The sequence below is a fragment of the Oikopleura dioica genome, chromosome 1, assembly GCF_907165135.1.
Source record: "Oikopleura dioica chromosome 1, OKI2018_I68_1.0, whole genome shotgun sequence".
Classification (NCBI taxonomy): Eukaryota; Metazoa; Chordata; class Appendicularia; order Copelata; family Oikopleuridae; genus Oikopleura; species Oikopleura dioica.
The window spans coordinates 8,348,836-8,374,026 of record NC_137291.1 but is presented as its reverse complement, the minus strand read 5'-3'; the positions used below and the strand labels follow the sequence as shown (position 1 = coordinate 8,374,026).

Here is a 25,191-nt window from a genome sequence, read left to right as displayed (position 1 = left end):
TAAAGAAGAAACAATGATTTCTGAGCTCCGTGAATTCTGGTGTGAAATTAAAGGCAGTGAGTTAAGTATAAAATAGAAGAGATAGTGAAAGTTGATAGTTGATTTTGTGAAGGGTCTTATTTTTCTGATTCGGAGAGGCGAAGTTTGCGTCTAGCTGTTTTCACGCCTGGAAACTTCTTCATCTATGATTTTTACATGAAAAAAAGTCGAAGAATATAGGTTTTACCCTAACACTGGAGTTCGCATCCTGAACCACCGCTCTTTGGCCGACCATTTCGCCAGATTTGAGATCATCAAAGGATTTGTTCAACAAATCGTCGTTTTTACTCAGGGGCGAGGGCCCCACTTCGGCTGTCATTTTCCGCCGATGTGATCTTTTTGAAGGCGAGAGGAGCTCGTTTTCGTTGCCTAATGGTTATGTTTACAAGTGAATTTGTGGGATAGCTGCTCGGTACCTGCTCGGATAGGTGAAGTAAAAGTGAATCTCGCTGGGGGAATCTTTTCAGAAACAGCTGATCTGCTTGAGATAACTTCATCATCCGACGAGCTTGCTTCTGATTTATCACCACCAAAGAGCAACGAGTGGGCTAATTTGCCATCGCGAGGGGATAACAAGTCGGCCGTCGAATTCAAAGCCGATCTGTTGAGCTGGTCGTCTTCTGTAATAAGTATATGCTCTCTGTAATGACTGCATTTATGAGCAAACCTTTGAGAAGCTTGCGAATAGGCCCTGCTTTTGGAGTGTAGTCCGAATTTTTCATCGGCGATTCTTCGACTTGATTGACGACGTCTGAGGTTGAAACTTTTCTTTTCCTTTCTCTTCTAAAATGGGGGAGAAAATGAGATTTTAGCGGTTTTGATTTACCTCAGAGAACGGAACTTGGACCTCGACGAACGCGTTCCAATTTCTTGAGCTTTGAGAGGAGTGTCTTTGGCGCTTCTAGTGTGGAGGACTTTGGGCTTGGGTAAGCTTTTTCCGGGCGTGCGGTGAACATTCGACGATGATGATGATGGCTGTGGTTGACTTTGAACTCTTGATGAATTTGTTGAATTTTGAACTCTCTGGGCTGCTTTTGGATCTGGTGAAGCCATGAACAGTGCGCGTTTCGCTCTATCGGATTTGCTAAAGAGTGAAATTAGGAAACCATTTCGAAAGAATTGAGTTTTCTTTCTTACCGAGGCCCTAATTTGTTCGCTAATGGCGACGGGTCCTTTCTTGCTTTTGATTCTCTTCTGTGACTTTTTCTCAGTGGTTCGCTCATGTTTCTGATTTGGATCATCCGGTTTTGGTTTGAGCTCGAGAGCTTCCGAGAGAACATTTGGGTTGAAGATTCTACCGCTCGGGAATTATTCGAAAACACGCTCGAAGAGAAGCTGATGACAGAACTTGTTGAGACACTAAAGACAGTGATAAGGAAGATTTGAAGGCTGAGAGATTACCTGGAAGGCTCGACTGTAATGGCATCTTCATCCTCTTCTTCATTGGAGCTTGAATCGGAGTCGGAATTAGCGGGGAGGTATTTGACAAGAACTTTTGGAACATTTAGCATCAGATCATTATATACATCTAGCAGTTTTTGAATCATCTCCTGAATATTGAAAAATGGGTATTATATAAAATCTAAATAGAATGGTTTCCTTGACAAATTTATTAAGTAGACTACATAACTGTCATGTACCTTATCGTTTTTCTCAATCCAAAGTGGAATAATCGTCTCCTCGAAAAACGCGTTGAGATCAGCAGGCGAGCTTGAAAAAGTAAACCAGCGCATAAGCGTCCCCAGCTCACGGAGTTCACCTACACATATGTATTAAAGAAATACGCACTGATCGAAATACACATCACATGAAATAGAATCTAAGAGAATCAAGAAACGCTACCTTCGTTTGTGTTTTTATCCAAGAGGTAGAATAAAAATTGAAGTTTGCAGAGACGCGTTATGTTTTCATTTTTCCCGTCAAAGATTTCATCTTTCGTTTTTCGCATTTCTTTGAGTCCGATTTGCGCGTTTTTGCTCAAGAAATTCGTGCACAATTTGCAAACAGTAACGTAGCAAGAATATTTCATCGCGTTTTTGATTTGATCCTCCAAAGAAGAAATAGAATCAGGAAAATATCGGCAGAGCCGTTTAAGTTCCCGGTTTTCGTTTTGCGGCGTCTGTGGGGTCGCTCCCCTGGTGCTAGAATTTTGCCGAGGCGTGCTTGGAACACTTGATGTTGGGGTACATTTCATCGGCGTTTTGGTAGGCGTTGATCTGACACGCAGTTTTCGGGGTAAAATGTTGTCATGGTCGACTCCTTCTTTTTTGGTGAATTTGGTCATTTCTTCGATCTTTCGCTGGAGAAGAGAAAGCCCTTTGCCGCTATTGTCCGCGGCGGTTTTAAGGTAACTGAAGTCGAAGCGAGTCATGTCCACAGTGGCTTTAGCTGGGGCAGATAGGATATGGCCTGGATAGGAATTTTCAATGGGCGTTTTGTTGTTGAGAATTGGCAGCTTGAAATTCTCCTTTGTCTTTCTGAACTGGAAAACGATCTTGGATAGGATCGGGCGAGAAACAGAAGCAACCGCGACACGTTCTTCGTTCAGCCGGACAATGAACATTTTCCCAACAAGCGGTAGAAGATCTTTATTGACATTAGCCGAGCAAGTGCCCTGAAAAGGCCGCTCTCCGAGCAGCTGCGAAAGGATGCTGACGAAAGAGTTGCTTGTCAATTCAGCACGGATCTCCACTAGTTTGATTTTCTCCCTAGCTGTGACTTTGATTTTGTATTCTTGATCCATGAACTTCATTGTTGTCTCTGAAACTCCCTCCGGCGTCGCTAGAATGCGCTTTTCGTAGACCATTTCTGCGAGACTGATTCCAACTAGATCGGAGAAACGCTAAAATTGCCTCATTCTCATAATAAAACAAGATCTTTTTACCGTTATTTCTTGCTTGCTATCGAGAAACTCAATGTTTTTAAAAACCCTCTCGTCGGCTAAATGAACGATCCGTATTTCTGTATTCAGGGCCCATTTCAAAACCGAATCCGTGATCAATTTCGCATCAAAATCTTCCTTGGCAATGGTTCCAGCAAGAACAATGACTTTGGCTCGCTGAAGACCATTTCCGCCCAGCGAGGTTCGTTTTTTGACCGGAGAAAGGATGTCCGTAGAATTCCACTGCAAGGTCAATGCGTGGCGGATTATCTTTTTCAGTTTTTGAGAAGAATTTCCGGCCGCAGCGATTCGGTCGAATTTCTCTTCGTATTTGGCGAATTCGATGAGGGGACGGAACTTAGTATCGGGAAGAGGGAGGTTTTCTGATTCAACGAGGATATTCCACTCGACAGAATTCATCCACGGCTTGTCCATTCTGGCCACGGTAAATGCTCGGAAGCAGCGCTCGCAGAGCTGGAAAAGCTCGGACGGGGGGTCTACCCCGAAGATGGGCACAACTGCCACCTAGAAATCATAATTTTAATACACCAGCAAAATTAGATCAATCGCCCAGAATTAGTTCTTTATTGGGAATTCTAACCTTGTGCGCCATGATGCGACTGGTAGTCAGTTATTTCTTAGATTTAGAGAAATGTGCGTAAAAGAGGGATTGCGCGATATTGGCACCATTCTAGTGTGAGTTTCTCATTCAGAGCGTTTCGAGAATGGAAATCCTTCTTGACTCATGCCAAGCGCTGAATGGACGGAATTCTCGAGCCTGATTGGCCGAGCGCCAAGGACCGAACCATTACTTGATGAAGAAGGCAGAAAGAATGCTTTCAAAGCAGAGGATGAAATTCTAAAATTACAAAAATTAATATTTTAAGCTCTGCAGATACTTTTCCTTATTATTTACTCGAGAGTAAAATGCCGCAAATAAATGAAAAAATGACACTGGTTCCTGATCTCTAATAATATAAATTATAAAGTGATTTATTCTTTTATCTATACAATTCCTGTAAAAATGTTACCCATAATTACAGAATATGAAATAAATGAATCCACCAAAACCAGTCTGTCTTCATTTCTTGTATAAAAAATGGGCGGAGAAAACCCGATCCTGCATGCATTGTTCTAATTCCCTGGGAAAATGCAATTTTAATCATTCCGTCAGCTGGAGTCAGATTTCTAGCGCTAAAAATTTCAAAGAAAATGTCGAGAGATTCATGGTACAATAGCTTATCAGGTATTTTTTATCCCTTCTGAACCGGTTGTTTTGAGACGTTGTAGCGGCTTTTCTGGAGAATGAGGATAGAAATGCGTTTGGCAGGCAGAGGGCTTTGGATAGACAGATGAATTGGTAATAGAGTTAGAATTTGAGGGAGAACTGTATTGACTTTGAAGGGAAAAGAAGAAGGATGAACACTTCGAAGCCGATCAGAGGAGACTCAGATACAGACAAGGATTGGTGCTCATTACAAATAAGTCGAACTTAAATTTTCGATGTAAGGAACCAAAGAAAGGCTACCTAAAATCCGTCGCCGATAACAAAAAGCGTGATGATGAACGAATCTCGATTTTAGAACAAGCTCAAATCGAGAGCCGCCGACGACAAAAGTCCGCGGTAGAGAACTCCATGTTAGTGGAAGAAATGTCAAAGATCTCGATTGAAAGCGACCGTATTAGGCGTGCCCGTAAAGAAGGTAACCGCCAAGAGTTCATTTCGCTCATTCTGCGGCGCTCATAAAGAAGTTTAATAATATCGACTTGTTTTATTGCTTTCAGCTGTTGAAAGAACTCGTAAACTCGAAGAATTCCGCCGAGCTGAATACGAGAACGAACAATTTATTCTTAGGTACTGCATAGGCTCGCACATTCTTCCAGTATTCATGCATTCTTTCGAATAGACATTCGTAGACTCATTAAATTTCAGGGAAAAGCGTAGGAAAGAGCTTGATAAACGACAGCTCTCAATTTCAAACGAAGAAGAGCGCGAAATATTGGCGGAGAAAGCAGCGAAGAAAAGACGAATCCGCCATCGGAATCAACTTCGCAAACTCAGGAAATATGTCAGCTTTTTCTTTCAACTTGGTTGACCTAAGAAAAAAAACGTATATTTGGATGAGCCTAAACGGAAATCTTTTTTTCCGAAATATTTATCAGAATAAGCTTCTTAGGAAGACTTTTATTATCATAAAAATGTCATATAAGCACGAAATTTTGCGACAGGACGATAAAATCAACTTATTACATGTCTTTAACAAATCATAAATTATCAGCTGATTATTCGAAAAGACGCAAGGAAGAATTCAACGCGCGGCAGCTTGATTTTACGAATTCAATAAAGCGTTCGACAGATCAATTTTATATGAATGCACTTGTCAACACGCTGGGTATGATGTAACGTAAGAAAAACTAAAGACGAGTTCCTTTAGGTTCGAATAGAAATGTGAAGACTTCAACAGTGAGGAATTACTCCTCAAAAGAGCGTTATTCCAGCTTTAGTCATTGAAATAAAACGGAAACGTACTGGCATGATGTATTCTTCCTTGAATTGAGCAGAGCGTAAAAGAAGAATTTGCAGAATCGGATAACTTATCATTCGCCAAATATCTCCAGCAAAAATAAATTTTCAGAATATGGATAGCGGAGACAAATTTACTTCCTCCAAGTCTCAGCAGCCTCATAAAGTCATTTTTAATTAATTGAGCACCTTTCAAAGGTCCCAGAACTCAAGATTACGATCTATCAACAAAATACCGGCTCATAAATTTTATACTCTTTGTCTATTTTCTGACATTTCTGCGGAATTTCTGATAAAAATCATAAACACTGGTGTTGTTTTTGTTCAAAATTTATTTATCAAAATTTTCACAGAATTGTATTAACACTGTCACGCGTACTGACTGATCATACAGTAATCAATTGGAGATTAAGAATGTGTTAAAATGAGGTTCTTGAAGTTCAACTGCTCATGCGCTCGAGGAAGTTACTGAGGCATCGCCTTGTTTTGGGCTCAAACTTTGAATTTTATTTATCGAAGAAAATTTTCGTTTATTTTCATTTCAATGTCGAGCCGGTCCTGGAATTCCGGTCTCATCAGCATCATCAACGTTGACGACCTGAGTGTAGCAGCAAGATCGGCAGATGATCTTCAGTTTTTGTTTGGGCTCTGAGGTGTCTCCAGAGGTCTTTCCTTTGTAAGTCAAGGCCTTGAGGACAAGAGAGACGAGGAGAAGGAGAATGATAGCAGAGCAGAGAACGAGGGCGGCGATTCCCTTTCTGTAAAACAAATTTGAAGTTTTTAGAGAAAACTCAATTATTTACCGATGGCTGAAGTCGTAGAGGTTGGTTGACGCAGCGTTATTCTTAGTTCGGTTGTAGCACTCGGTAACGAAATAGGCAATGTAGAGTCCAAGGGCAGCAGCGTTGAAGTTCAACGAGGTTGGAAGGTGGGTCTTGATGATGCTAAAGAAGCAAGCGGCAATCGCGCACCTAAAGGTTTCTATTATTTATGTTCTTATCGAGTTTGCCTTACGAAAACCAGCGGAAAGGATACCGAGCCACCAGTTCTGGCTTGTAACAACCGGAGTTGGCTGAATTGCGCCGCTGTTGGGTTGGTTTGCAGTCATAGCAAGAGTGAACTGAATGACGACAAGGATGACAGTGATGACCAAGATTCGACCAGACCAGGACTGGGCCCAGAACTTCTTGGCAACAGAGTATGCGAGGTAGGCCAAAACGACTGTGTTGAAGGCGGTGAGGATGATTGCAGTAAGGAAAACGGTGTTTTCTTAAAGAAAAAAGAGCTAAATTTAAACTGATTCATGTCAAATATACCCATGTTGTCTGGAGTGATTGCAACAGCGGCGATCCAGAAGATGGTGAGGGCCAGGCAAGCGATTCCGGAGTAAAGGTCAAGAAGGTCACCGTCATTGATGAGGCCGAAGATATAGCTGATGCAAGCGACAAGGGCGAAGCTTAATTTTTCATTAATATCTTGGGTGGTAAGAAAAAGTTACCAAGTTCCAGCAATGAAGAGCCCATGGACCCAGTTGGTCATAAGTGGAGTCATGCTCAAAGGTCCAGAGTTGAGCCACAAGATGAAGGAAAGAACAGTGAGGAAGAAGCAGAGAACAGTTGCGAACCAGGCATAGTCTTTCTTCTCCCATCGTTTTTGGAACCTAAATATGTAAATCAAAAGTGGTACTTTACAAAAAAAGCACTCACATGTTCCAGAAGCAGACGTAGAGAACGTGAGTAAGGCACACAACAGCACACCAGGCAAGAATGCAGGCTGCAAGAGAAAGATCCTGAACACCAGCAGCCGTCTGAGCATATGCTGCATTTTCTTGGGCGGAAAGGATGGCGAAGGTGAGAGTCACGGCAAAGGCGATAAATGCATGAAGTTTGAAGGTAAATCGCCAGTCGTTTCCGAAGAACATAAGGATGAAGGTCCAGGCGGTGAGACTAAGTTATACATTGATTTATGAAAATTGGGCTTGTGTTAAACTTACGTAAAGGCGGCAGCAGCAAGAAGATCGTTGGGGTTGGCAGTTGAGTTTTGCTCACCCTTGACATGGTAGATCTCGAGAATGAAGTAGACGAGTGCAAGAGCAGTGGCGAGGACCATAGAAACTCCGGGGTGTGAGGCGTCTCCCCATGAGCCCCATCCTCTCATTGATCCGGGCTGAGCTTTTCCCATTTCTCTTTTTTCAAAAATTAATCTTGATCAGAAAAATGTGATGAGATGAATGCGGATGCTGAGAAAAATCAGATTGATCAAGGCTGCATCGTAAAATGAAGACGGTAAGCCTAGCGCCATCCACCGCGTGCATCTGATTAGGTACTAAATTCCTTTGAATGGTATCTTCTAACGTAAACTTTTTCAAATGTTCATTTGCTACATTTCTGCAAAACTCCTCACTGATGAAAACGCTGATCTTTTACTGAATTTTCGTTTATTAAGATTTTCACAGAATTATATTAACACTGTCACACGCACAGACTGATCATACAGTAATCAAAAGGAGATTAAGAATGTGTTAAAATGGGTTTAGAAGATCGCGTGCTTAATCACTCGAGGAAGTTACTGACATTTCGACTTGCTTTGGGCTCAAACTGAAGTATTTTTGATGGATTTATTTATAAAATATAAATATTTTTATATTATTTTATGGTGTCAATGTCGAGCCGGTCCTGGAATTCCTGTCTCATCAACATCATCAACATTGACGACCTTAGTGTAGCAGCAAGATCGGCAGATGATCTTCAATTTCTGTTTGGGCTCAGAGGTGTCTCCAGCGTTCTTTCCTTTGTAGACCAAAGCCTTGATGATAAGAGAGACAAGAAGAAGGGCGATGATACCAGCGCAGAGAGCGAGGGATGCGATTCCCTTTCTAAAATACAAATGGATAGTTTCTTGATATTTTTGTGTTGTTTACCGATGGCTGAAATCGTAGAGGTTGGTTGATACTGCGTTATTCTTAGATCGGTTGTAGCATTCAGTAACGAAGTAAGCGACGTAGAGTCCAAGGGCAGCAGCGTTGAAGTTCAAAGAAGTTGGAAGGTGGATCTTGATGACGCTGAAGAAGCAAGCGGCAATCGCGCACCTTTAATTATTTTTTAATACTCTGCTTGTCCATTCTCCCTTACGCAAAACCAGCAGAGAGGATTCCGAGCCACCAGTTGGCCACAGTAACAACTGGGGTAACCTGGTTCGCGCCGCTGTTAGGTTGGTCTGCAGTCATAGCAAGAGTGTACTGGATGACGACGAGGACGACAGTGATGACCAAAATTCGACCAGACCAGGATTGGTCCCAGAACCTCTTGACAACAGAAAATGAGAGGTAAGCCAAAATGACTGTGTTGAAGGCAGTGAGGATGATCGCGGTGAGAAAGACAGTATTTTCTTAAAAAACATGAATTCAAAATTTTCTGGTTTGCGACAACATACCCATGTTGTCTGGAGTGATTGCAACAGCAGCGATCCAGAAGATGGTGAGGGCGAGGCAAGCGATTCCACAGTAGAGGTCGAGAAGGTCACCGTCCTTGATAAGGCCGAAGATATAGCTGAGACAGGCGACGAGGGCGAAGCTTAATTATATTTTAATTATTCACGATGCATAGAAAAAGTTACCAAGTTCCAGCAACGAAGAGTCCGTGGACCCAGTTGCTCATAAGTGGAGTCATGCTGACAGTGCCAGAGTTGAGCCATAAGATGAAGGCAAGAACAGTGAGGAAAAAGCAGACGACAGTAGCGAACCAGGAGCGGTCTTTCTTCTCCCATCGCTTCTCGAACCTAAAAATATGAGTTCAACTCGATGCATATAACGGGAATACTAACATGTTCCAGAAGCAGACGTAGAGAACGTGAGTGAGGCACACAACGGCACACCAGGCGAGAACACAGGCTGCAACAGAAAGAGCTTGGACAGTGGCAGCTTCGGCATTTTCCTGGGCTGAGAGAATGGCAAAAGACAGAGTCACGGCAAAAGCCAGAAGAGCATGAAGTTTGAAGGTGAATCGCCAGTCGTTTCCGAAGAACATGAGAATGAAGGTCCAGGCGGTAAGACTAAGTAATGGATTAGTTCAAGGAATTCTGGGATTCGATCAACTCACGTAAAAGCGGCAGAAGCAAGAAGATCGTTGGGGTTGGCAGTTGAGTTTTGCACACCCTTGACATGGTAGATCTCAAGAATAAAGTAGACGATGGCGAGAGCAGTGGCGAGGACCATGGAAACTCCGGGGTGCGAGACATCTCCCCATGAGCCCCATCCTGTCATTGATCCGGGCTGAGCTTTTCTTCCCATTTCTCGTTTTTCAAAAATAAATCTTGTTTCGAAAAATGTGATTTAATGAATGATGAACTGCGAACTCTAATTGCTTAAGTTTACGTCGTTAAGTAAAATACGACCCGAGCGCCATCTTATCAAGTCCTAAATTCCTGAAGGTATTGTCAATAACGAGATAATGGTCATTTAATAATGGTACATTTTCTCGATAATTTTTGCAAGTGTTTATTTGTAAGATACGCATAATTTATGGTCAATAATTTATGGATCATTTTATTTCAAAATTTTATTTTATTATGCTTATAGAAAATTTTATACTGGATTTGCTTTTCAATGCAAGCAAATTCAGATATGTAAGGAAGATTTTCCTTGCTCAGCATACAAACATAATTTTGAAATATTTTCAAGAGATTTTTAGCTCGATGTTTCCAAAATATTAACTCAAAGATTGAACTTTCTTGAGCAGTTATTGTTTCGGGCTCCGCGGGTATTTCGAACTTTTGATGCGTTTTATGAATAGATAAAAGGAAGTATCTGACCACTAGATATTCGCGTGCTGGCACATAAATCAGGTGCCAAAAAGTTGCGATCATCTAGCTGGCAGGGTCTTGATCAGACGATTTATAGCATTCCGCGCCAATTTATTACCCTCTAGTCAGAGATGCCATTTATTCAACGCAGATCTTGAATATTATATCATTAAACTCTAAATTCACAATGGTTTTTAACATAATCTGGCAGCATCAAGTCAAAATTATAAATAAAAAATCTTCAAAGAAAATAGACATAAAAGTCAAAAATGACCTTTTCAATCCGGTTCCTAATAAAATATTAGACAATTTATAGTTCTCTCCGAGTATCAAGAAAATAATTGTTTATTCATTATTATTGCCGATTATGGAATAATTTCTAGATAAGAAATCAGCAAACCATATTTTCATTTCAACCGACTTTTTGTTAATCAGATTTTCATCTGCTCTCCGGGTGCGGAAGAGCAATTTTCAAAAGCTGCGCAAAAAAGTGCGATAACTTTAAAAAAGCTTGAGTGCTAGAGATTCAATCGAAATGAATAAAGTCAATAATAATGAAGGAAAAGTTCGTTAATGTTAGCTAATATAATCCTTCAGGATACTCAAGTATCTTGAATTAATAAAGAACTGAAAAAGCAACAACTACTCGCTCTCCACCGAAGAATAAGCCGAAGACACCGAAAGCACGAACAACTACCAAAGCCAAGAAAAACAAGCACCGAGAAGAGCTCGTCAGTAAGTCCTACTATTGTCTAACCAAGAGAGGATATTTTTTCGTAGGAATCTTCTCACAGCTTAGACTTCCGAATTACACCGAGGAAGACATCTTATCACTATCAAGCAGCGAAAAGCGACGATATCTTTCTTCTAAGCTCGAAATGTGGGAGATGAGGTAACGATTATTTTATCTACCACGAACTTTTTACTACGTTTTGAAGATCGCACATCAGCGAGGGCGAGCTTCCACCAGACTTTGAAAAATTCGAAGACAAGTTTCTTCTCGCCGATGAGAAAATCAGGCTCAAGGTAATTTCCGAAGTGCCAGTTTATATTCTTATTTTCGAACTTTCAAGGAAGCAAAACTACGCATTCATGAAAACCTGCGGGACCTTGCCTTTGATTCCTTCCAGAAAATGCACGGTCAATAACACTATTTATCCAGCACACCCGTACTATCAATAAACTGCTGTAACATTTTTTAAATGGAAAAATTAAGGCTACGTCGAACAAGGGACTCGCCTTAATCTTCGACTGACACTTAAATACTATATTTATTCACGATTCAAATGACTCTTCTGGCAGGGGAGGTAAAGCAGGATCTGCAATTGCGAAATCAGGATTGCACGTAAAGCCCATTGTAAATGCAAGTCTTCTAGAGCTTGCCACTCGTTCTACTCGGTGAGGATTCTCGGCGCCAGAGGTAAAGGCAGACACGCGTCCGGCTCGAGGTTCCACCGCTTCTTCTTCTTCGGTACCGGCGATTTCAGATGGCTCGAAGAAAAAACGACCGCCGGTGAAGTCTTTTCTAAAAAACTTCTATTATACCCGCAACTTGAAGATTGCTAAGCGGCTCAGCCTTAGCCCTGTCACTTACTCGTAATCATTGAGATACACCAAGGCAGTGTAGTCAAAACTCGGATACTGTTTCGAATCAATGTGCGAGTGCCAATATTCGTCGTTTTCCGTCTTTGCCGGTTCACGAGACAACTTTATTTATTGCTAATAAAACCTATAGTCCCAGAAGGTTAGTTACCAGCTTTTTGATCCTATCAATTTAACAGTCTATTGTTAAGAGCAAATTCCTGCGAGAAAAAGGTAGGGGAAGCAAGTGACAGGACGCCGCTTTCCAAGCCAAAAGCATTTTCAATCGCCTGCTTGACTTTTTCTTTGGCAGAGTTGTAAACACCGAGGTTGTCGCGCGAGTAGAGCCGCTCGACCATGATTCGGAATTTGTCGTTGTCGCTCTTTACGGATGCTTCGCGCAGCTGGAAGAGGCTAGAAAATGATTGAATTACGGTGGGGAAGAAAGGCTGTACCTTTGGAATTTTTCACCCGAGGAGACGGTGGAAGAAGAGAGCTCGAGGATCGACGCTCCTCCAGCACCACCTCCAAGAGCTTGAGTTCCTTCGATCGCAAGTCGATTGAGCACTTCGATTTCACGAGGAGCCAAAAGTCCGTCGAGCACTAGACGGCCGCATTTTGTTGGAGTGCATCTTTTCACTATACAAGAAAGTAAGAAAACTGTGAAAATTTTGCTTGTTTGAAAGTTACCTTGCGGCTTTTCAGCATGCTCTGGTGAGCATTTAACTTCCTTGTATACGTAGACATCGTCGTTCGCCACTGATGCAAGTGTTTTTATTTCTTTGTTGATAACATTAACCCACAACCAATAAGCACCACCAATAATCGCCATTGTCAGCACAACCTTCCATGTTTCCGGCCCTAGTTAAAAATTTCTCTTTTTACCATTTCTTCAATTTTCAAAAAACCTCGATAAACAAGCTCCTTTCTCTTCTTCTTTCGCCTCTTTTTCTCAGGCTGGTCGGGCTTCTTTTCCTTTTCGGTCGCCCGCTTTCTAACTTCCTCCTCTACCATTCTAAAATAGAGACACCATAAGTTCACTAAATTCCGAAAAGCAATATTTGGAAATCCTCCCTTCGCCGCTGTGGAAAGTCGCCATGAGGCAGCGAAGCGTAGCCAATCCGCTGTCCTTGAAGAAATGACGTTGCCAAATTCATTTTTAATAAAGAGGAACCAAAAACAAATCGTTCACTGAAACTGTGCTCCTGAGAATATTGCCATATTGGCAGATTGAATTAATTCTAATAATAAATTAAAATTCATCAGATAAAATTACTGCATGATTTCCTCATAAAAATATAAACAAAAATGATCGATCAATTATAATCAAAAAGCTAAGATTCTTTCATTTCAGCAATGTTAACGGAACTGTATCGCTACGAAACATTCGATGACCTGCAGACCAAAGCCGAAGAATTCACAGAAAACTCGACCATTCCTGGCGCTCCTTCAGCACAATACAAGGGTTCGTTTTCCCTATTTTCGTTGGGAAATATGAAAGTATGCTTTAGCGTTGAAAATCTTGGAAACTCGCCTCAAGCCATGTCAGTCGTGTGCGTCAAGGGATGAAGAAAGTTTGTACATGAACAATTTTCTTTTAGGAACAGTTTGAATAAGCATTTTTGACAACAGTCTATTGTCAATAGATAATCATGCAAAAACAACCGAGTTTCAATCTGGTAAAAGTCAGTCGCGCCCTATCCCTTCGCCGAGAACACAAAAACGTAATCCCAAAAGAAGAGCTTCGAGCTTGGATGAGTAGCTTGGAAGAGCTCGACAAAAATCTCCGAGTCCGTTACGAAAGACGCCACAGACCAGCCCTACTTGAGTACAAATTAAAACAAGCGAGTGAAGATCTTTCAAAAGTGAAGCAAATTTGCGACGGGCGAACGAGCGAGCTTCAAAATGCGCTTTCCGAACTGACTGCTAACAGGACCAAAATGAACCAAGAAAGACAGAAATACTTTCGTAAGTTACTAAAAAACGTTTTTGATTATGACAGCCTTAAGAGTTGCACAAAGACCTGGAGGCCCAAGTGAAAGAAATGAAAGACCAATTGCAAGAATCAGAAGCCAAACTTATCGTCAAAACGCACGAATTCGAAGAAAAACTGAAAGAAAAAGACAACGAGTTCCAGCAAAAATGGGAAAGCGAACGACAAGAGCAAGAAAAACTCAAAGATACAGTCGAAAATCTCGAAAGCGGTAATGCCAATTTGCAAGTTTAATTGATTTTCTTTTCAATTATTAGAATATCTCGAAGAAATATCTGAATTGAACGCAAGGATTGTCAACTTGCAAATGGAACAAGAATCTAAAGAGGTAAAAAGCCCGGAATAGGAGTAGAGAAGTCATTTTTAAAGAATAACGAAGAAGAAATGATCAATCCTCCACAAAGAAACGCTTCCGAATATACAATAAGAAGTTCCGAATGTCGTATTTGCTTCGAAGCCGACAGAGCCAAGGACAGTCTTCCTGTAAGTCTGAAACAAGGTCATTTTTGCAACAAATTCATAGTGCGGCCACTTTCTCTGCGAAGAATGCTGCCTTCAGCATGTGCATCAACGGCGAACCTGCCCATTTTGTCGAGCTCCGACTAATCCGACTGACATTCGCCGTTTGTTCGATTCTTGAGTTGATTCTTTTCAGCTCCATTTATTCAACCACACGAAATTCTACTTCCTATCATTTTCCATGTCATTCTTTTTATGCAATATTTCTTCACAGTTCACAGAAACAATAAAATTCTCCTTCCAGAAATTCCTCTTTTTCTAAAAAAACAAGTCTAGGGTTATTCTTGCGCAGCTAATTTACTAACCCATTACCACTTGGCGGCGCTTTTTCACCCTTGATTGACCACGTCATGCTGACGCACGCTCTCTCCCATTTTTCGGCCTAGAGCAATTTTCGGCGTTTGAATAATTGTACCAGAGAAAAATTTTTTAGAGTAACATTTAGCCAAAATGACATTTGAGAAGTTGTACTATGCCGGGGGTATTTTAACGTTTTACGGACTGTTGGGAATCGCACAAGAGAAAATTACCAAGGCCGATTATGAAGATGATAAGGTATCTTTTATTATAACAAGTTATTTTTTACATTTTGTGATTAGTTTGTGTATCAAGCTGAGTTGGTCTTTACGATGGTGCTTTCGAATTTGGTATTTGCCGCTTGGTCTGGTTCGAAACGCGACAAAACTGATAAAACACCGAAGATAATTTACATTTTATGTGCGATATGCTACGTCACTGCCATGCTTTCCTCCAACTACGCGCTAAAACACGTCAATTATCCAACACAGGTAGCTTTAGCCATCTATTCTCTGTCATCATTCCCTTTTCCAGGTTCTTGGAAAGTCCTGTAAGCCTGTAGCGGTAATGATCATGTGCCTGCTCCTCCGACAGAAGAGTTACAAATTCTCCAAGTACTTCTGCGTCTTCCTTATTGTCGCTGGAGTCGTCACCTTTTTGTACAACCCGAAAAAATCTGCTGCAAGTGGCGAGCTTGGAAGCGGAGAATTGTGGATTCTTGCGTCTCTTGCGATGGACGGCTGCGTTGCGAGGTTTGAGTTTTTGGGTGGCCTTGGTTTGACGGAATAATTTTTAGCTGCCAAGAATACATGAAGAAAAATTACCAAAGTCCAAAGTCTAATATGATGTTGAATTTGAACCTGGTCGCGTTGATTGTTCTTGTTGGACAAAGTCTCGCTAGCGGCACTTTCTTCGGTAGTGTTCGGGTTAGACTAGGGTTGATAAAATTTTCAGGCTTCTTCGGCTTCGTCCAGCGCAATCCCGATTGTCTCAAATGGCTCGCCGCTCTTGGAGTCTGCTCCGCCCTTGGCCAGCATTTCATCTTCTCCATCGTCACTGGCTACGGTCCCCTGCTGTGCTCTATCGTCACGACGACCCGCAAGTTCTTCACAATTCTCCTCTCCGTCGTACTCTTTGGCAACAGCTTGACAACTCAACAATGGTCGGGCTCAGTCCTCGTCTTTGTCGGCCTGGCCCTCGATGGCTTCCTCGAGTCCAAGGCGAAATCAGCAGCTGCTGCCCAAAAGAAAAAGTCTAAATAAGAAAAAAATCTCACGTACTTTGCTACTTTCTCTCTAGTCATGAGAAAAATACGGCGAGATAAGAATACTTCGTCATGATTGTGTGCAATAAATGCTTTTAGTTCCACCATTCCTTTTCATTCGTATTTATTTTCGATAAACAGAGAGATTCTTTACTAGTGATTGTCGATTTTAAGATTTGTATTATTAAATTAGTCCAGTTATGATTCACCGTCATAAATTTTTTGTTGGAAGAGAGGAAGAAATACACAAAAACGAGTACTTAGGCTTACCTTCCCGAAACAAAGAGAGAGAGAGAATTAAAGAGATTTGGAGACAGAATTTTGTCTTGAACTCGATTCATTTGAGTATCCTGGATTCCAACAGATTTTATTTATTTGCAGAGGCAGAGTCAAAAGATTGAGAGATAGAGAGAGAAAATATATTCTTTTTCGCGATAAACTGGGGTCAGTAGTGGATGATTAGGTCGGCTAAAATTCTCAATTGAGTTTAGAAATTCAATTTCTTTTTGTAAGTTGAATAAGAAAATTTAGCCTTTTGAGAGTTGGCCAGATGAGATTCAAAAGTTCCAAGAAGTTCAAAAGAAAAACCTTTTATGAAACGAAAATTTCATATTTACGAAACCAGAATGCCCAGTTTATAGTATCATCTTCCTTTTATATTCATTCTTTCTTCATACCAATCAAAAAGTACGAATGATACCAATAATCAAGCATGTTAGAAATAATGAAGACTTAGCAGTTTAGATTGATTTTTGAAGAAATGAAAGTGCCTCGTGCAGGACTTTCACTGATAGTTTTCTCAAAAGCGAGCTTCTCGAGTTCTCAATCAGTTGCAAATCAATTGTCAAAGCCTGAGAAAAACTGCCCGAGTATGAATTTGCAAGCCGGTAAGTTTGCATTTGGGAATCCCAAATTGGGATATCTCATTTTTTCTCATACAAAACTATCGATCAGACAAAAATAGAGATAGACAATTTCTTTCAAATAAAATCTTCAAGCTACCAAGTTCTCTGGTGTTTCTTTTTATATCTGTCTATTCTGCTCTTCTTTTTTAAGCTTGAAATAATCTTCTTTTTGTTCAGAAAAATCGTCAGTCAAAATCGCAGACAGTACAGTATCGTATACATGTAAAATGAATAATGAGGACTCGGTAGAAAGAAAAAACTCTGTTGAGAACTCTTGCGATAAGCGCGAGCCTGCGAATACATTGGGTAACTAGCCAACACTGCTTCGGCAAACGAGTGTAAATGAATTTAGCCTCCGATAATGAATCGACAGAGCAAGAAGTCGATGAGCGCGCGAATGATCCTAAATGCGATGCAGCAACGGGCAACGAAAAGAGCGAAGAACTGAGCTCCGAGGAAAGATCCGAAGAAGAAGAAATCCAAGAGGAATACCTAAAACAAATCGATGAGAACCTGCGAAGTGGTCATTACAGAGATTACTATTACCAAATGCCTCCCTACTTCAACCATCATACCTTCAAGGAAGCAAGGAGGCAAGGAAAGTGCTTCGAATAATCTCCTATTTCGATCCAATAAAAAACTTTTTCGTGCACTTTGAAAAGAAAACCGCGAAAAGAATCGGTACATCGATATTATGCCCTACGACAAGACGCGTGTGATTCTCCGACCCTATGTATCTGGCGGCAGCACTGGTAAAGATGAAAGCTCATCCGCAGGAGGAGCATCATCATCCGGTGGTATTCGAGCCCGAATACAAAAAACCATCGTTACAGGGCTTAACACGTTTTTTCCAGGCAAAGACTCGGCCACCGCTCAAGGGGACTATATTAACGCTAATTATGTCAAAATGCTAATTGGCGACGAAGAACTCGAGGAGCAAGCAAACTCAAGCGGCTATTACAGACGCTGGATTGCTAGCCAAGGTCCACTTGAAAACACGAAAAATGACTTTTGGAAGATGATTTACGACAGGTTCAATTTTGAAAGCGTATTTTTGGTTTAATCATTAATTTCAGCAACGCGTCGTTGATAGTAATGGTGACGCAAACCCGCGAACTGGGCCGGCCAAAGTGCGAAGACTACTGGCCCGAAGAGCCCGAACCAGTTTACCTCACGAATCCCGATTTGTTGACCGTCCGATTGCTCAACGAAGAGCAGGAAAACGAGGGAATGATTGCGCGCGAACTTCAATTCCGAAGCGAAGATGGAACCACTAGAAACGTGAACCACATTCAATTTGTCGACTGGCCTGATCATGGAGTGCCACACGATCCAGCTCACTTTTTAACCTTTTTGAGAAAGATCAGAGCGCTCAAGAAAGAATCTGGTGCGCTTATCAATCGATCAGATTCGTATTAGATAAATTTATTTTAGGAGATGATATTCACACGATCGTGCACTGCTCAGCCGGCGTTGGTAGGACAGGAGTGACGATCGCGCTCGACGCAGCGTGGGAGCGCCTTGAGAAAGGCCTCTCTGTTGATCCTAAGGCGCTACTCGAGGAAATGCGCGATCAGCGCGGCTGTTTGATTCAGGAAATTGGAATCAATCATTTAATTTTTTAAAATGATCCATTAGGTGTTCAGTCTGATGTGTTTTCCACCTTCCCATGGTCTTTTCATGGAAGTCGTGATATTTTTCTTGAGAGACTGTCCATCCAATTTGAGTATGTAAGATAAATAGTAAGTACCCCCTTTACTAGTGAATGAGTTGATTAATAACGCGAATCGGTAGCCTAGAGCCCTTAAGGTTGGGCAATCAATAAAGTGAGAGGACGTGTTACTCGAGAGTCTCAATCAGAGTGCTGCTGTCCAATATCCGTGATCCCACCCAAATTGTATTGATTCCCGTTTGAAGACTGTGCAACAATTTATTTTTGTCTGCAACACAATCTTACACCTCGCCGAAGAAATTAGGAGCCAACAGTCGATCGACAGAAGGAAAAGAGAGACAACCTCTGAAGATCAAAAAGATAGCATAACAAATGACAAACAGGACTCAAAGGAGACAGTTATATGACTGAATTTGCTGCCCCGTATTTTATTAAACTCTTGAACCTTCATAAAAGAAAATATTTAATAATTTATTGAGTCTTATTCTGACTAAGATTTGTGTGTTGCAGGATTAATAGAAAATGATCGTTTCAGAATGTTTGGTGGACTAGGAGTCGGAGGAGAATTCACACTATCGCAGGATGAAAATACCCAGTTCAGCCGTGAATTCTCGCAGCTCCCCTCCGCTGGCGGAAAAGTTACCGCCGAGATAGCCCGGACATTCTTCATGCGTTCCGGTTTGCCGAACCAGGTTCTTGGGCAGATTTGGATCCTGTCCGATAATGATAAAGACGGCGCGTTGAATCAGAAGGAATTTTGCGTTGCCATGAAGTTAGTACGAATGGCACTTACCAAACAACAACTGCCATCTTCTATCCCCCCTCAGTAAGTGGTCAATCATGGATTAATCCATGCATATTTTTAGTATTTTTTCACCGTCCGGAAGTCATCTTGGAAACCAGGGAATGGGAATCAACCCCAATTTGACTGGTAATGCTGGAATGGGAATGACACCAAGCTATCCTCAAATGAGGCCGATTCTTACCGGGCCTGCCAGTACCTATCACTCGCCAATGACGCCCATGAACCCAGGCGCTTTAGGAGCGCCAGTGATGACACCACTTTCTGCTCCAAGTACTTCAACTGTAAGTAGAACTTCATAAGGCATCAACTAAATTTTTTAAAGCCCAGTTCTTATGGATTAAATCTCGATCTTAATTTCGGCCAGTCGAAGCCAATGACGGCAACCTCGAGCATACCCGGCAACTCAGCACCTATCAATCCAAGTAATCGTCCGCACGACTGGACCGTCACTCCAATGCAGAAGAGTAAGCTCAACCAGAAATTCAACACGCACGATATATCAAAAAGTGGATTCATCGAAGGCACCAGAGCGAGAGGAATCATGATGGACACTGGGCTACCGCAGCCGACTCTTGCGAAGATTTGGCAACAAGCGGATCAAGATGGAGACGGAAAGCTGAGTAGACAAGAGTTTATTGCGGCGATGTGTCTCTGCGAGGCGGCTTTAAAGGTGAGCTTAATTCGTGGACATTTCTTTATTGATCTATCATATTTAGGGTGTTCCTATCCCAGAAAAACTTCCCGAGGCATTGGCTGGTAGCGGCGTTGCCGGTTCCGGTGCTGGAAAACCTCGATCATTCGAAGACGAACGCCGGGAAAACATGGAACGTGGCCGGGCAGAGCTCGAACGAAGACGTCAAGCAATTCTGGCTGAACAAGAAGCAGCCCGTCTCGAAGCCGAAAAACGCAGAAAAGAAAAGGAAGAAGAGGAAGAGCGGAAAAGACAAGAAGCGGAAAGAAAACGCCAAGAAGAGCTCGAAAGACAGCGCAAAATTCAAGAGGAGGAGGAACGCAAACGCAGAGAAGAGCAAGAGCGTCAGTACAAGCTTGAGATCGAGAATAAACGACAGCAAATGATCACAGAGAAAAAAAGGATAGAGGAGACGCTCTCGAGGTTAAGACATCAACATGATCAGTTGCGCCAAGAAAAAGAGGCACAGCTTGAGACTGAAAGAGATACGAGAAAGCGAAGGGATGAAATTCGCATGCGACTTCAAGGCGCAAACGATACTCTTTCAGCAAGTGGCAGCAAAACTACTCGAGATAAGGCAGAAATCGCAACGATGGAAGCGCATCTGACCGCTTCTCGTCAAGAAGTTGAGAGAATACGCCTCAGAAAACTGCAAGTCTCTCAAGAACTTGAACAAAAACGCCGAGAAAAGGATGTTTCTGATATCACAAAACAATGCGAGACTGCTGAACAATTACTAAATGAGACCAAAGAAACATCACGAAAACATCGAATCGAGGTCGATACTGAAACAACGCTGAAAACTGAGTCAATAGAAAAGATCAAGAAAATGAACGAAATGCTCGGAAAGGACCCATACGACGGGCTTCCCGACGAGTTGAAACCAAAAGTTGTTCAATCGCCCTCTCAACAGGCTTTTCAATCAAATGGGTTCGGAGCGGATCCGTTTGGCTCTTCACCTGCTTTCGGAAATCAAGGCTTTGGAAGTCCCAATCAAGGCTTCGGCAATCAGGGATTCGGAGGAAATGCCTTTGGAAGTCCGACTCAAACAGACGGCTTTGGAAGTACAGCACCGCCTGTTAGTAATAATGATAATGGTTGGAGTGCTTGGCCACAACCACAGGTTTGAAAAAAGAACTATTCAAAGTTGATTTGAACGCTTTTTAGCAAAACCTAAAGAAATATATGGCGAGCTTTGACTTTGACGCTCGCAGCCCAGACGAATTAACCTTCCGTGATGGAGACGTAATCGAAGTCGATCTAGCCAAGGAATGCGAGCCCGAGTGGTTTTTCGGTCATCTAAATGGGCAGTCCGGTCTTTTCCCCCAGGCCTACGTTACTGAAATGGAGGAGGAAAACCAGGCTATGAACAGTTCGTTTACGCCAGTAGGCAACCAATTTGGCGAGATGAGTTTAGGCCAAGCTGCGCAAGGTTGGGCTCTCATTAAAATCAAAAATTCACTAAATCAAATTGAAAACTAAGATCTTACCAAAACTACAAGAAAATCAAAATTTTCACTCAATTATAATCAGCCTAAAAAGTTAACGAAACAGTAATCGAAACTGTCACTGCTGCTCATCCTTTCAAATCGGATGAAGCAAAACACATGAGCTTCGCCGCCGGAGAATCAATTGAAGTTCTAGAAAAGCAAGAAGAGTGGTGGCGAGGGCGCCTATCTGACGGCTCAAACGGATGGTTCCCTAAAAATTACGTTGCAACTACTCCTGTGCAAATTGCACCTAAAAAGAAGGCGCCTAGTCGACCTGCTCCGGCTGGTCCTCCAGCTTCTACCGCTGCTGCTCCAGTTGCCTCTCCATGTAAGACTTCTTTTGTTTTCAGTTTCGTAAATTTGAATTTTAAGCAAGCAAAGGTGTTGTTTTCATCGCCGCGTACGACTTCCAGGGACAAGAGGAGAGCGATCTGAGCTTCAGTGCTGGAGACAGAATCCAAGTGATCAGCCAAGATGGAGAATGGTGGACTGGAATCAATCAATCGGGCAAAGAAGGAATCTTCCCCAAAGCTTTCGTGGAAGACCCCGCTGCTCTTGCTGTAAGAAACTCTTCAGATTTTTCCAAAATTTATTCTATGAACGATTTAGGAGCAACCAATTGTCGTTACCGCTCAATTCGATTACGATGGCTCATCCCCTGAAGATTTGAGCTTTAAAGCTGGAGACCAGATTACAGTACGCTCATTGCCCATTTAATATTCTTGCATTTTTCAGGTTATCGACCGCGACGATCCGAACTGGTGGCACGGGCGACTTGAAAACGGCCAGTCGGGCACCTTCCCCTCAAACTTTGTTAGCGAGAGTAAGTGATAGTTTGCGCATCACTCGATTTCAAATTAACGAATAATTGGAAAATTTCCAACCAATCCTACAAAATCAAAACGCACAAAAACACTGTTTCATAAGAACTAACTTTGTTTGTGTTCATCATTCACGCATGCTTCTCATGGCTAACAGTAGTTACAGCTAGTGTGATATTTTTCATATTAGATTAAGTTTACCAAACATTCGAATATTCTTATAAATCCTTATCTTCAAGCTTTTCTTTCCTAAATATAGTCTTTGCAATACACCAACAATACCATCTCGTTCAACTTTAAGTTTATTCCTTTATGATTTCATTACCTGATTATATTTATATCCCTGCAATAATACTTACCCGAAATTCAAAGAAAAAAATACATTGATACTCATTATTTGTTCATTAATATGTTTGTTCATTATTAAAAGCATGGCATCTACCGGTATATTAAGTTTGATTTTCAATTGGCCTTTTCAATGTTTGTAGATGAGCTTTTCTTCGTAGAATTAAATAGTTACTAAATACTTGCCAAAATACCTGATTTACTGAATAATTCATCAATTATTACCTTACTTTGATCGTTACTCTCTTTTTTGTTATATAGACGATTAATATGTTTATTATTTTTAAGTTGTTCAATATATTCCTATAATTTATTTATGTATGTTCTTCATATTTCTTCTATCACAAAAATTTAAAGCACCGCTTCAGCTTAATAAAACATTCAAAAAATCAATTACAAAGTAGTTAGATTTCCATCTAATGATTCGAATAATTTGGCTTATAATTTGCCGAATAGTTTTAGTTAGCCTCTGTTTGAGTTAATATGCTTGAGAAAGTAGGATCAAGCATTTAAACTCTTCTTGTCTTGAAACTAATTACTACTCAATTCATTAATCCCAATAATATAACACAGGAACTCGTATTCATAAGATATATATTTCCTTAGAAAATGATAACTCGAACGCGCCCCATGCACCTGCTCATGTCGATGAAGAAATCGCCTTTTCAAATGGGGGACAAGAAGCGCATCATTACCAGAACATACAAAATATTGGACAAGACCCTTTCGGCGCTCCGCAATTAGCGATTGAAGAAACTCCCGCGTTCGACGATCCTTTTGGAAATGCTCCGATGAAGAGCGCTTCTGGCGGAAACGATGATTGGGCAAACGGTTTGGATCAATTTGAAGCTGCCTTCGGAGGCAATGATGGATACAGCGCCCCACCTGCTGCTTCGGATGATCCGTGGGGCAATCAACAAAGTCAGACAGCGATCCCGACACTTGACGATCCCTGGGGTCAGACGCAAGAAACCTATGACAATCCTCCACCATACCAAGCACAAGCAGAGCCTGATACTCCTGGCTGGAATACTCCATTCGGCAACACAAAAAATCAGGCAACCTCTTTCAATCATATACAAGAGAAACTAACACGGCATTTTAAGAATAATGGACCATTTGCTCCCCCTGTGTCGTCGTCTGGTGGGCAGAATTCAGCATGGGACGAGCTCGTTAATACTGAAAGGCAGTACTACGAGCAGCTTGAGTTTGTTTTTCAAACTTTTCAGGTAAAGCTGGTTCTTATTTCATCTGCTAAGCTTTTAGCCCGCTCTCCAAGTCGCCGGGCTAACAACAACCCTTGGAAATTGGGCTGAATTAGTTGAAAACTCGCAGCTTTTGATCATGATGCTCGAATCTAGCTCTAATCCTTCGACTTTTGCCGAAAGTCTAAGCGATAATTTCATCTCAGCGTATACAACCTACTGTGCCACTCAAAAAAGCTCAAGGTGATTTTTATTCTGTCCAAAAGCACCTGAATAATTTTCTAGTGCTACTCTTCGCCAAAGAAGAGACGCTGACAGTAGTTTTGATTTCAAATTAACAAAGCTCGAAGAAGACTCAAAGAATAAAGGAATGAATCTACAAGCCCACCTGCTCAACCCTCTTCAACGAATAACAAAATATCCGGTACTTCTCGAAAAGTAAGATCGTCTTTTTTAAATTCATCTTTTTCATTTCTTTTATTTAGCGCGAAGAAAATCAACCCCAACCTAGAAGGCATCGATATAGCCATTGAAAAAGCGAACAAGCTCGTTGCTGCAGTTAATGCGAATGTAGCCATTATTGAAGATGCTACGCAAACTGACTGGCTAGTTACGCATGTTTCGCATAAAGGAGACTTTCCATCAAGACTGGCTTCAGTTTTATATTCGGGCGTCTTGCGGAAGAAGAAAAAATCTACTCGTGTATTCATGGCTTTCTTGTGCAAGGATGAGTTTGCCAGGGTAGGAAATACTCTCCCCAGTACATCTTTTTAATTGATTTCTAGCTCATTCTAATTCTCACCACTTCGAAAACGCCCCTATTAGACCCGAAAGGGATCTTTCAATCTGACACGAGACTCGAGCTGTACCGCAAGCCTCTGACAGTTCAAACAGTAACTGACGTGCCAGGGGATATCTTCTCATTCGAAATTCATGGACGCGAGGGCCGAGTCATTCTCAAATCCGATACGCCCGAAGAACGAAACTCATGGGTCCAAAAAGTCCGCCAACCTCAATAACTATTCAGCGTTGCTCCAGAAATTCCAACAAACAAAGACAAACACCATCTGCACTCATCAATCTTGAAACGAAACTTAAAAACCTTACGACGGAAATTCCGATTCCTATCTTCAAAAAAACTTTAACTGAATTCTTGCAAATGCCAACCTCAACTGAAAACTTCTTCATTTAATTTTCAACCCGTCCTTTTGATTCCCCTGTAAAGAAACCGCAAAGAGAATACTCTCTTTTAGATATATCTCTTTTAGGGAGAAGTTTTAGTAACCAATCCAAGTTTATTTTTATTCAATCTAGTGCATCCTTTCTTCACAAAGAAACTTTTGTATTTTATTTATCATT

The 25,191-nt window shown here is 41.6% G+C and overlaps 9 protein-coding genes and 2 long non-coding RNA genes across 12 annotated transcripts; 7 read left to right on the top strand and 4 right to left on the bottom strand.

Annotated features, from left to right (window-relative positions):
* Window positions 1-26: 26 nt before the first annotated feature.
* LOC145711946 (uncharacterized) lies at window positions 27-3,680 on the bottom strand. The gene is made up of 11 exons (XM_081789635.1): window positions 3,522-3,680; window positions 2,924-3,445; window positions 1,882-2,881; window positions 1,680-1,798; window positions 1,441-1,589; window positions 1,177-1,398; window positions 866-1,123; window positions 707-822; window positions 456-659; window positions 227-408; window positions 27-182 (listed from the first exon to the last, which is right to left on the bottom strand). The coding sequence occupies exons 1-11, from the start codon at window positions 3,531-3,533 to the stop codon at window positions 117-119; spliced, it is 2,850 nt and encodes a 949-aa protein (XP_081645761.1). The 5' UTR covers window positions 3,534-3,680; the 3' UTR covers window positions 27-116.
* A 776-nt stretch (window positions 3,681-4,456) lies between these two features.
* LOC145711945 (uncharacterized) lies at window positions 4,457-5,016 on the top strand. The gene is made up of 3 exons (XR_014135205.1): window positions 4,457-4,623; window positions 4,706-4,775; window positions 4,854-5,016. It is a non-coding gene; the product is annotated as an uncharacterized LOC145711945 (long non-coding RNA).
* A 756-nt stretch (window positions 5,017-5,772) lies between these two features.
* Window positions 5,773-7,675, bottom strand: LOC145712378 (uncharacterized). Its single transcript, XM_081790075.1, has 6 exons — window positions 7,438-7,675; window positions 7,151-7,390; window positions 6,943-7,104; window positions 6,761-6,900; window positions 6,248-6,713; window positions 5,773-6,202 (listed from the first exon to the last, which is right to left on the bottom strand). Exons 1-5 carry the CDS (start codon window positions 7,623-7,625, stop codon window positions 6,433-6,435), a joined length of 1,011 nt encoding a protein of 336 aa, XP_081646201.1. The 5' UTR covers window positions 7,626-7,675; the 3' UTR covers window positions 5,773-6,202; window positions 6,248-6,432.
* Window positions 7,676-8,102: 427 nt separating this feature from the next.
* Window positions 8,103-9,732, bottom strand: LOC145711944 (uncharacterized). Its single transcript, XM_081789634.1, has 7 exons — window positions 9,542-9,732; window positions 9,267-9,494; window positions 9,060-9,221; window positions 8,877-9,016; window positions 8,576-8,831; window positions 8,365-8,532; window positions 8,103-8,319 (listed from the first exon to the last, which is right to left on the bottom strand). The coding sequence occupies exons 1-7, from the start codon at window positions 9,730-9,732 to the stop codon at window positions 8,103-8,105; spliced, it is 1,362 nt and encodes a 453-aa protein (XP_081645760.1).
* A 1,124-nt stretch (window positions 9,733-10,856) lies between these two features.
* LOC145711370 (uncharacterized) lies at window positions 10,857-11,474 on the top strand. Its single transcript, XR_014135163.1, has 4 exons — window positions 10,857-10,979; window positions 11,025-11,136; window positions 11,183-11,270; window positions 11,318-11,474. It is a non-coding gene; the product is annotated as an uncharacterized LOC145711370 (long non-coding RNA).
* A 22-nt stretch (window positions 11,475-11,496) lies between these two features.
* On the bottom strand, window positions 11,497-12,850 carry LOC145711943 (2-oxoglutarate and iron-dependent oxygenase domain-containing protein 3-like). Its single transcript, XM_081789632.1, has 6 exons — window positions 12,734-12,850; window positions 12,516-12,686; window positions 12,281-12,464; window positions 12,029-12,239; window positions 11,839-11,951; window positions 11,497-11,769 (listed from the first exon to the last, which is right to left on the bottom strand). The coding sequence occupies exons 1-6, from the start codon at window positions 12,837-12,839 to the stop codon at window positions 11,520-11,522; spliced, it is 1,035 nt and encodes a 344-aa protein (XP_081645758.1). The 5' UTR covers window positions 12,840-12,850; the 3' UTR covers window positions 11,497-11,519.
* A 329-nt stretch (window positions 12,851-13,179) lies between these two features.
* LOC145711365 (uncharacterized) lies at window positions 13,180-14,574 on the top strand. The gene is made up of 7 exons (XM_081789080.1): window positions 13,180-13,290; window positions 13,337-13,426; window positions 13,512-13,793; window positions 13,835-14,029; window positions 14,076-14,146; window positions 14,188-14,301; window positions 14,342-14,574. The coding sequence occupies exons 1-7, from the start codon at window positions 13,182-13,184 to the stop codon at window positions 14,456-14,458; spliced, it is 978 nt and encodes a 325-aa protein (XP_081645206.1). The 5' UTR covers window positions 13,180-13,181; the 3' UTR covers window positions 14,459-14,574.
* Window positions 14,575-14,738: 164 nt separating this feature from the next.
* Window positions 14,739-16,903, top strand: LOC145711367 (solute carrier family 35 member B1-like). Its single transcript, XM_081789081.1, has 5 exons — window positions 14,739-14,892; window positions 14,937-15,125; window positions 15,169-15,386; window positions 15,431-15,549; window positions 15,589-16,903. Exons 1-5 carry the CDS (start codon window positions 14,788-14,790, stop codon window positions 15,894-15,896), a joined length of 939 nt encoding a protein of 312 aa, XP_081645207.1. The 5' UTR covers window positions 14,739-14,787; the 3' UTR covers window positions 15,897-16,903.
* Window positions 16,904-16,975: 72 nt separating this feature from the next.
* Window positions 16,976-17,448, top strand: LOC145711369 (uncharacterized). Its single transcript, XM_081789084.1, has 2 exons — window positions 16,976-17,109; window positions 17,156-17,448. Exons 1-2 carry the CDS (start codon window positions 17,031-17,033, stop codon window positions 17,416-17,418), a joined length of 342 nt encoding a protein of 113 aa, XP_081645210.1. The 5' UTR covers window positions 16,976-17,030; the 3' UTR covers window positions 17,419-17,448.
* On the top strand, window positions 17,445-18,971 carry LOC145711368 (tyrosine-protein phosphatase 1-like). Of its 2 annotated transcripts, XM_081789083.1 has the most exons (4): window positions 17,446-17,555; window positions 17,658-17,835; window positions 17,880-18,190; window positions 18,238-18,971. In XM_081789083.1, the coding sequence occupies exons 1-4, from the start codon at window positions 17,498-17,500 to the stop codon at window positions 18,426-18,428; spliced, it is 738 nt and encodes a 245-aa protein (XP_081645209.1). In that variant the 5' UTR covers window positions 17,446-17,497; the 3' UTR covers window positions 18,429-18,971. The 2 variants fall into 2 exon arrangements, with proteins under 2 accessions (XP_081645208.1, XP_081645209.1); XM_081789082.1 differs by having other exon boundaries at window positions 17,445-17,835.
* Window positions 18,972-19,010: 39 nt separating this feature from the next.
* Window positions 19,011-25,184, top strand: LOC145711363 (intersectin-1-like). The gene is made up of 15 exons (XM_081789078.1): window positions 19,011-19,301; window positions 19,342-19,561; window positions 19,603-19,950; window positions 19,997-21,094; window positions 21,139-21,403; window positions 21,514-21,789; window positions 21,834-22,021; window positions 22,071-22,157; window positions 22,197-22,284; window positions 23,234-23,685; window positions 23,734-23,856; window positions 23,894-24,075; window positions 24,118-24,270; window positions 24,318-24,573; window positions 24,618-25,184. The coding sequence occupies exons 1-15, from the start codon at window positions 19,012-19,014 to the stop codon at window positions 24,849-24,851; spliced, it is 4,260 nt and encodes a 1,419-aa protein (XP_081645204.1). The 5' UTR covers window position 19,011; the 3' UTR covers window positions 24,852-25,184.
* The last annotated feature ends 7 nt before the right edge of the window (window positions 25,185-25,191 follow it).

Bases quoted from the DNA above. Each gene is read 5' to 3' on its own strand.
- LOC145711944 (XM_081789634.1), bottom strand. From the start codon at position 9,732: ATGGGAAGAAAAGCTCAGCCCGGATCAATGACAGGATGGGGCTCATGG. The intron at 9,495-9,541 runs GTGAGTTGATCG...TCCATTACTTAG, and splicing joins CTTGCTTCTGCCGCTTTTAC to TCTTACCGCCTGGACCTTCA. The intron at 8,320-8,364 runs GTAAACAACACA...TTTGTATTTTAG, and splicing joins CTCTACGATTTCAGCCATCG to AAAGGGAATCGCATCCCTCG.
- LOC145711363 (XM_081789078.1), top strand. From the start codon at position 19,012: ATGTTTGGTGGACTAGGAGTCGGAGGAGAATTCACACTATCGCAGGAT. The intron at 22,285-23,233 runs GTAAGTGATAGT...ATATTTCCTTAG, and splicing joins CTCAAACTTTGTTAGCGAGA to AAAATGATAACTCGAACGCG. The intron at 23,686-23,733 runs GCAACCTCTTTC...CGGCATTTTAAG, and splicing joins TCGGCAACACAAAAAATCAG to AATAATGGACCATTTGCTCC.
- LOC145711367 (XM_081789081.1), top strand. From the start codon at position 14,788: ATGACATTTGAGAAGTTGTACTATGCCGGGGGTATTTTAACGTTTTAC. The intron at 14,893-14,936 runs GTATCTTTTATT...TTTTGTGATTAG, and splicing joins CCGATTATGAAGATGATAAG to TTTGTGTATCAAGCTGAGTT. The intron at 15,126-15,168 runs GTAGCTTTAGCC...TCCCTTTTCCAG, and splicing joins ACGTCAATTATCCAACACAG to GTTCTTGGAAAGTCCTGTAA.
- LOC145711946 (XM_081789635.1), bottom strand. The intron at 1,399-1,440 runs GTAATCTCTCAG...CACTGTCTTTAG, and splicing joins ATTACAGTCGAGCCTTCCAG to TGTCTCAACAAGTTCTGTCA. The intron at 1,124-1,176 runs GTAAGAAAGAAA...TTCACTCTTTAG, and splicing joins GCGAACAAATTAGGGCCTCG to CAAATCCGATAGAGCGAAAC.
- LOC145711365 (XM_081789080.1), top strand. From the start codon at position 13,182: ATGTTAACGGAACTGTATCGCTACGAAACATTCGATGACCTGCAGACC. The intron at 13,291-13,336 runs GTTCGTTTTCCC...AGTATGCTTTAG, and splicing joins TCCTTCAGCACAATACAAGG to CGTTGAAAATCTTGGAAACT. The intron at 14,147-14,187 runs GTAAAAAGCCCG...TCATTTTTAAAG, and splicing joins TGGAACAAGAATCTAAAGAG to AATAACGAAGAAGAAATGAT.
- LOC145712378 (XM_081790075.1), bottom strand. From the start codon at position 7,625: ATGGGAAAAGCTCAGCCCGGATCAATGAGAGGATGGGGCTCATGGGGA. The intron at 7,105-7,150 runs GTGAGTGCTTTT...TTACATATTTAG, and splicing joins TACGTCTGCTTCTGGAACAT to GTTCCAAAAACGATGGGAGA. The intron at 6,901-6,942 runs GTAACTTTTTCT...TGAAAAATTAAG, and splicing joins CTCTTCATTGCTGGAACTTG to CTTCGCCCTTGTCGCTTGCA.
- LOC145711943 (XM_081789632.1), bottom strand. From the start codon at position 12,839: ATGGTAGAGGAGGAAGTTAGAAAGCGGGCGACCGAAAAGGAAAAGAAG. The intron at 12,240-12,280 runs GTACAGCCTTTC...ATCATTTTCTAG, and splicing joins TCGGGTGAAAAATTCCAAAG to CCTCTTCCAGCTGCGCGAAG. The intron at 11,952-12,028 runs AGACTGTTAAAT...CAATAAATAAAG, and splicing joins AGGAATTTGCTCTTAACAAT to TTGTCTCGTGAACCGGCAAA.
- LOC145711368 (XM_081789082.1), top strand. From the start codon at position 17,498: ATGCCCTACGACAAGACGCGTGTGATTCTCCGACCCTATGTATCTGGC. The intron at 17,836-17,879 runs GTTCAATTTTGA...CATTAATTTCAG, and splicing joins TGGAAGATGATTTACGACAG to CAACGCGTCGTTGATAGTAA. The intron at 18,191-18,237 runs GTGCGCTTATCA...AATTTATTTTAG, and splicing joins AGCGCTCAAGAAAGAATCTG to GAGATGATATTCACACGATC.
- LOC145711369 (XM_081789084.1), top strand. From the start codon at position 17,031: ATGAATAATGAGGACTCGGTAGAAAGAAAAAACTCTGTTGAGAACTCT. The intron at 17,110-17,155 runs GTAACTAGCCAA...AAATGAATTTAG, and splicing joins CGAGCCTGCGAATACATTGG to CCTCCGATAATGAATCGACA.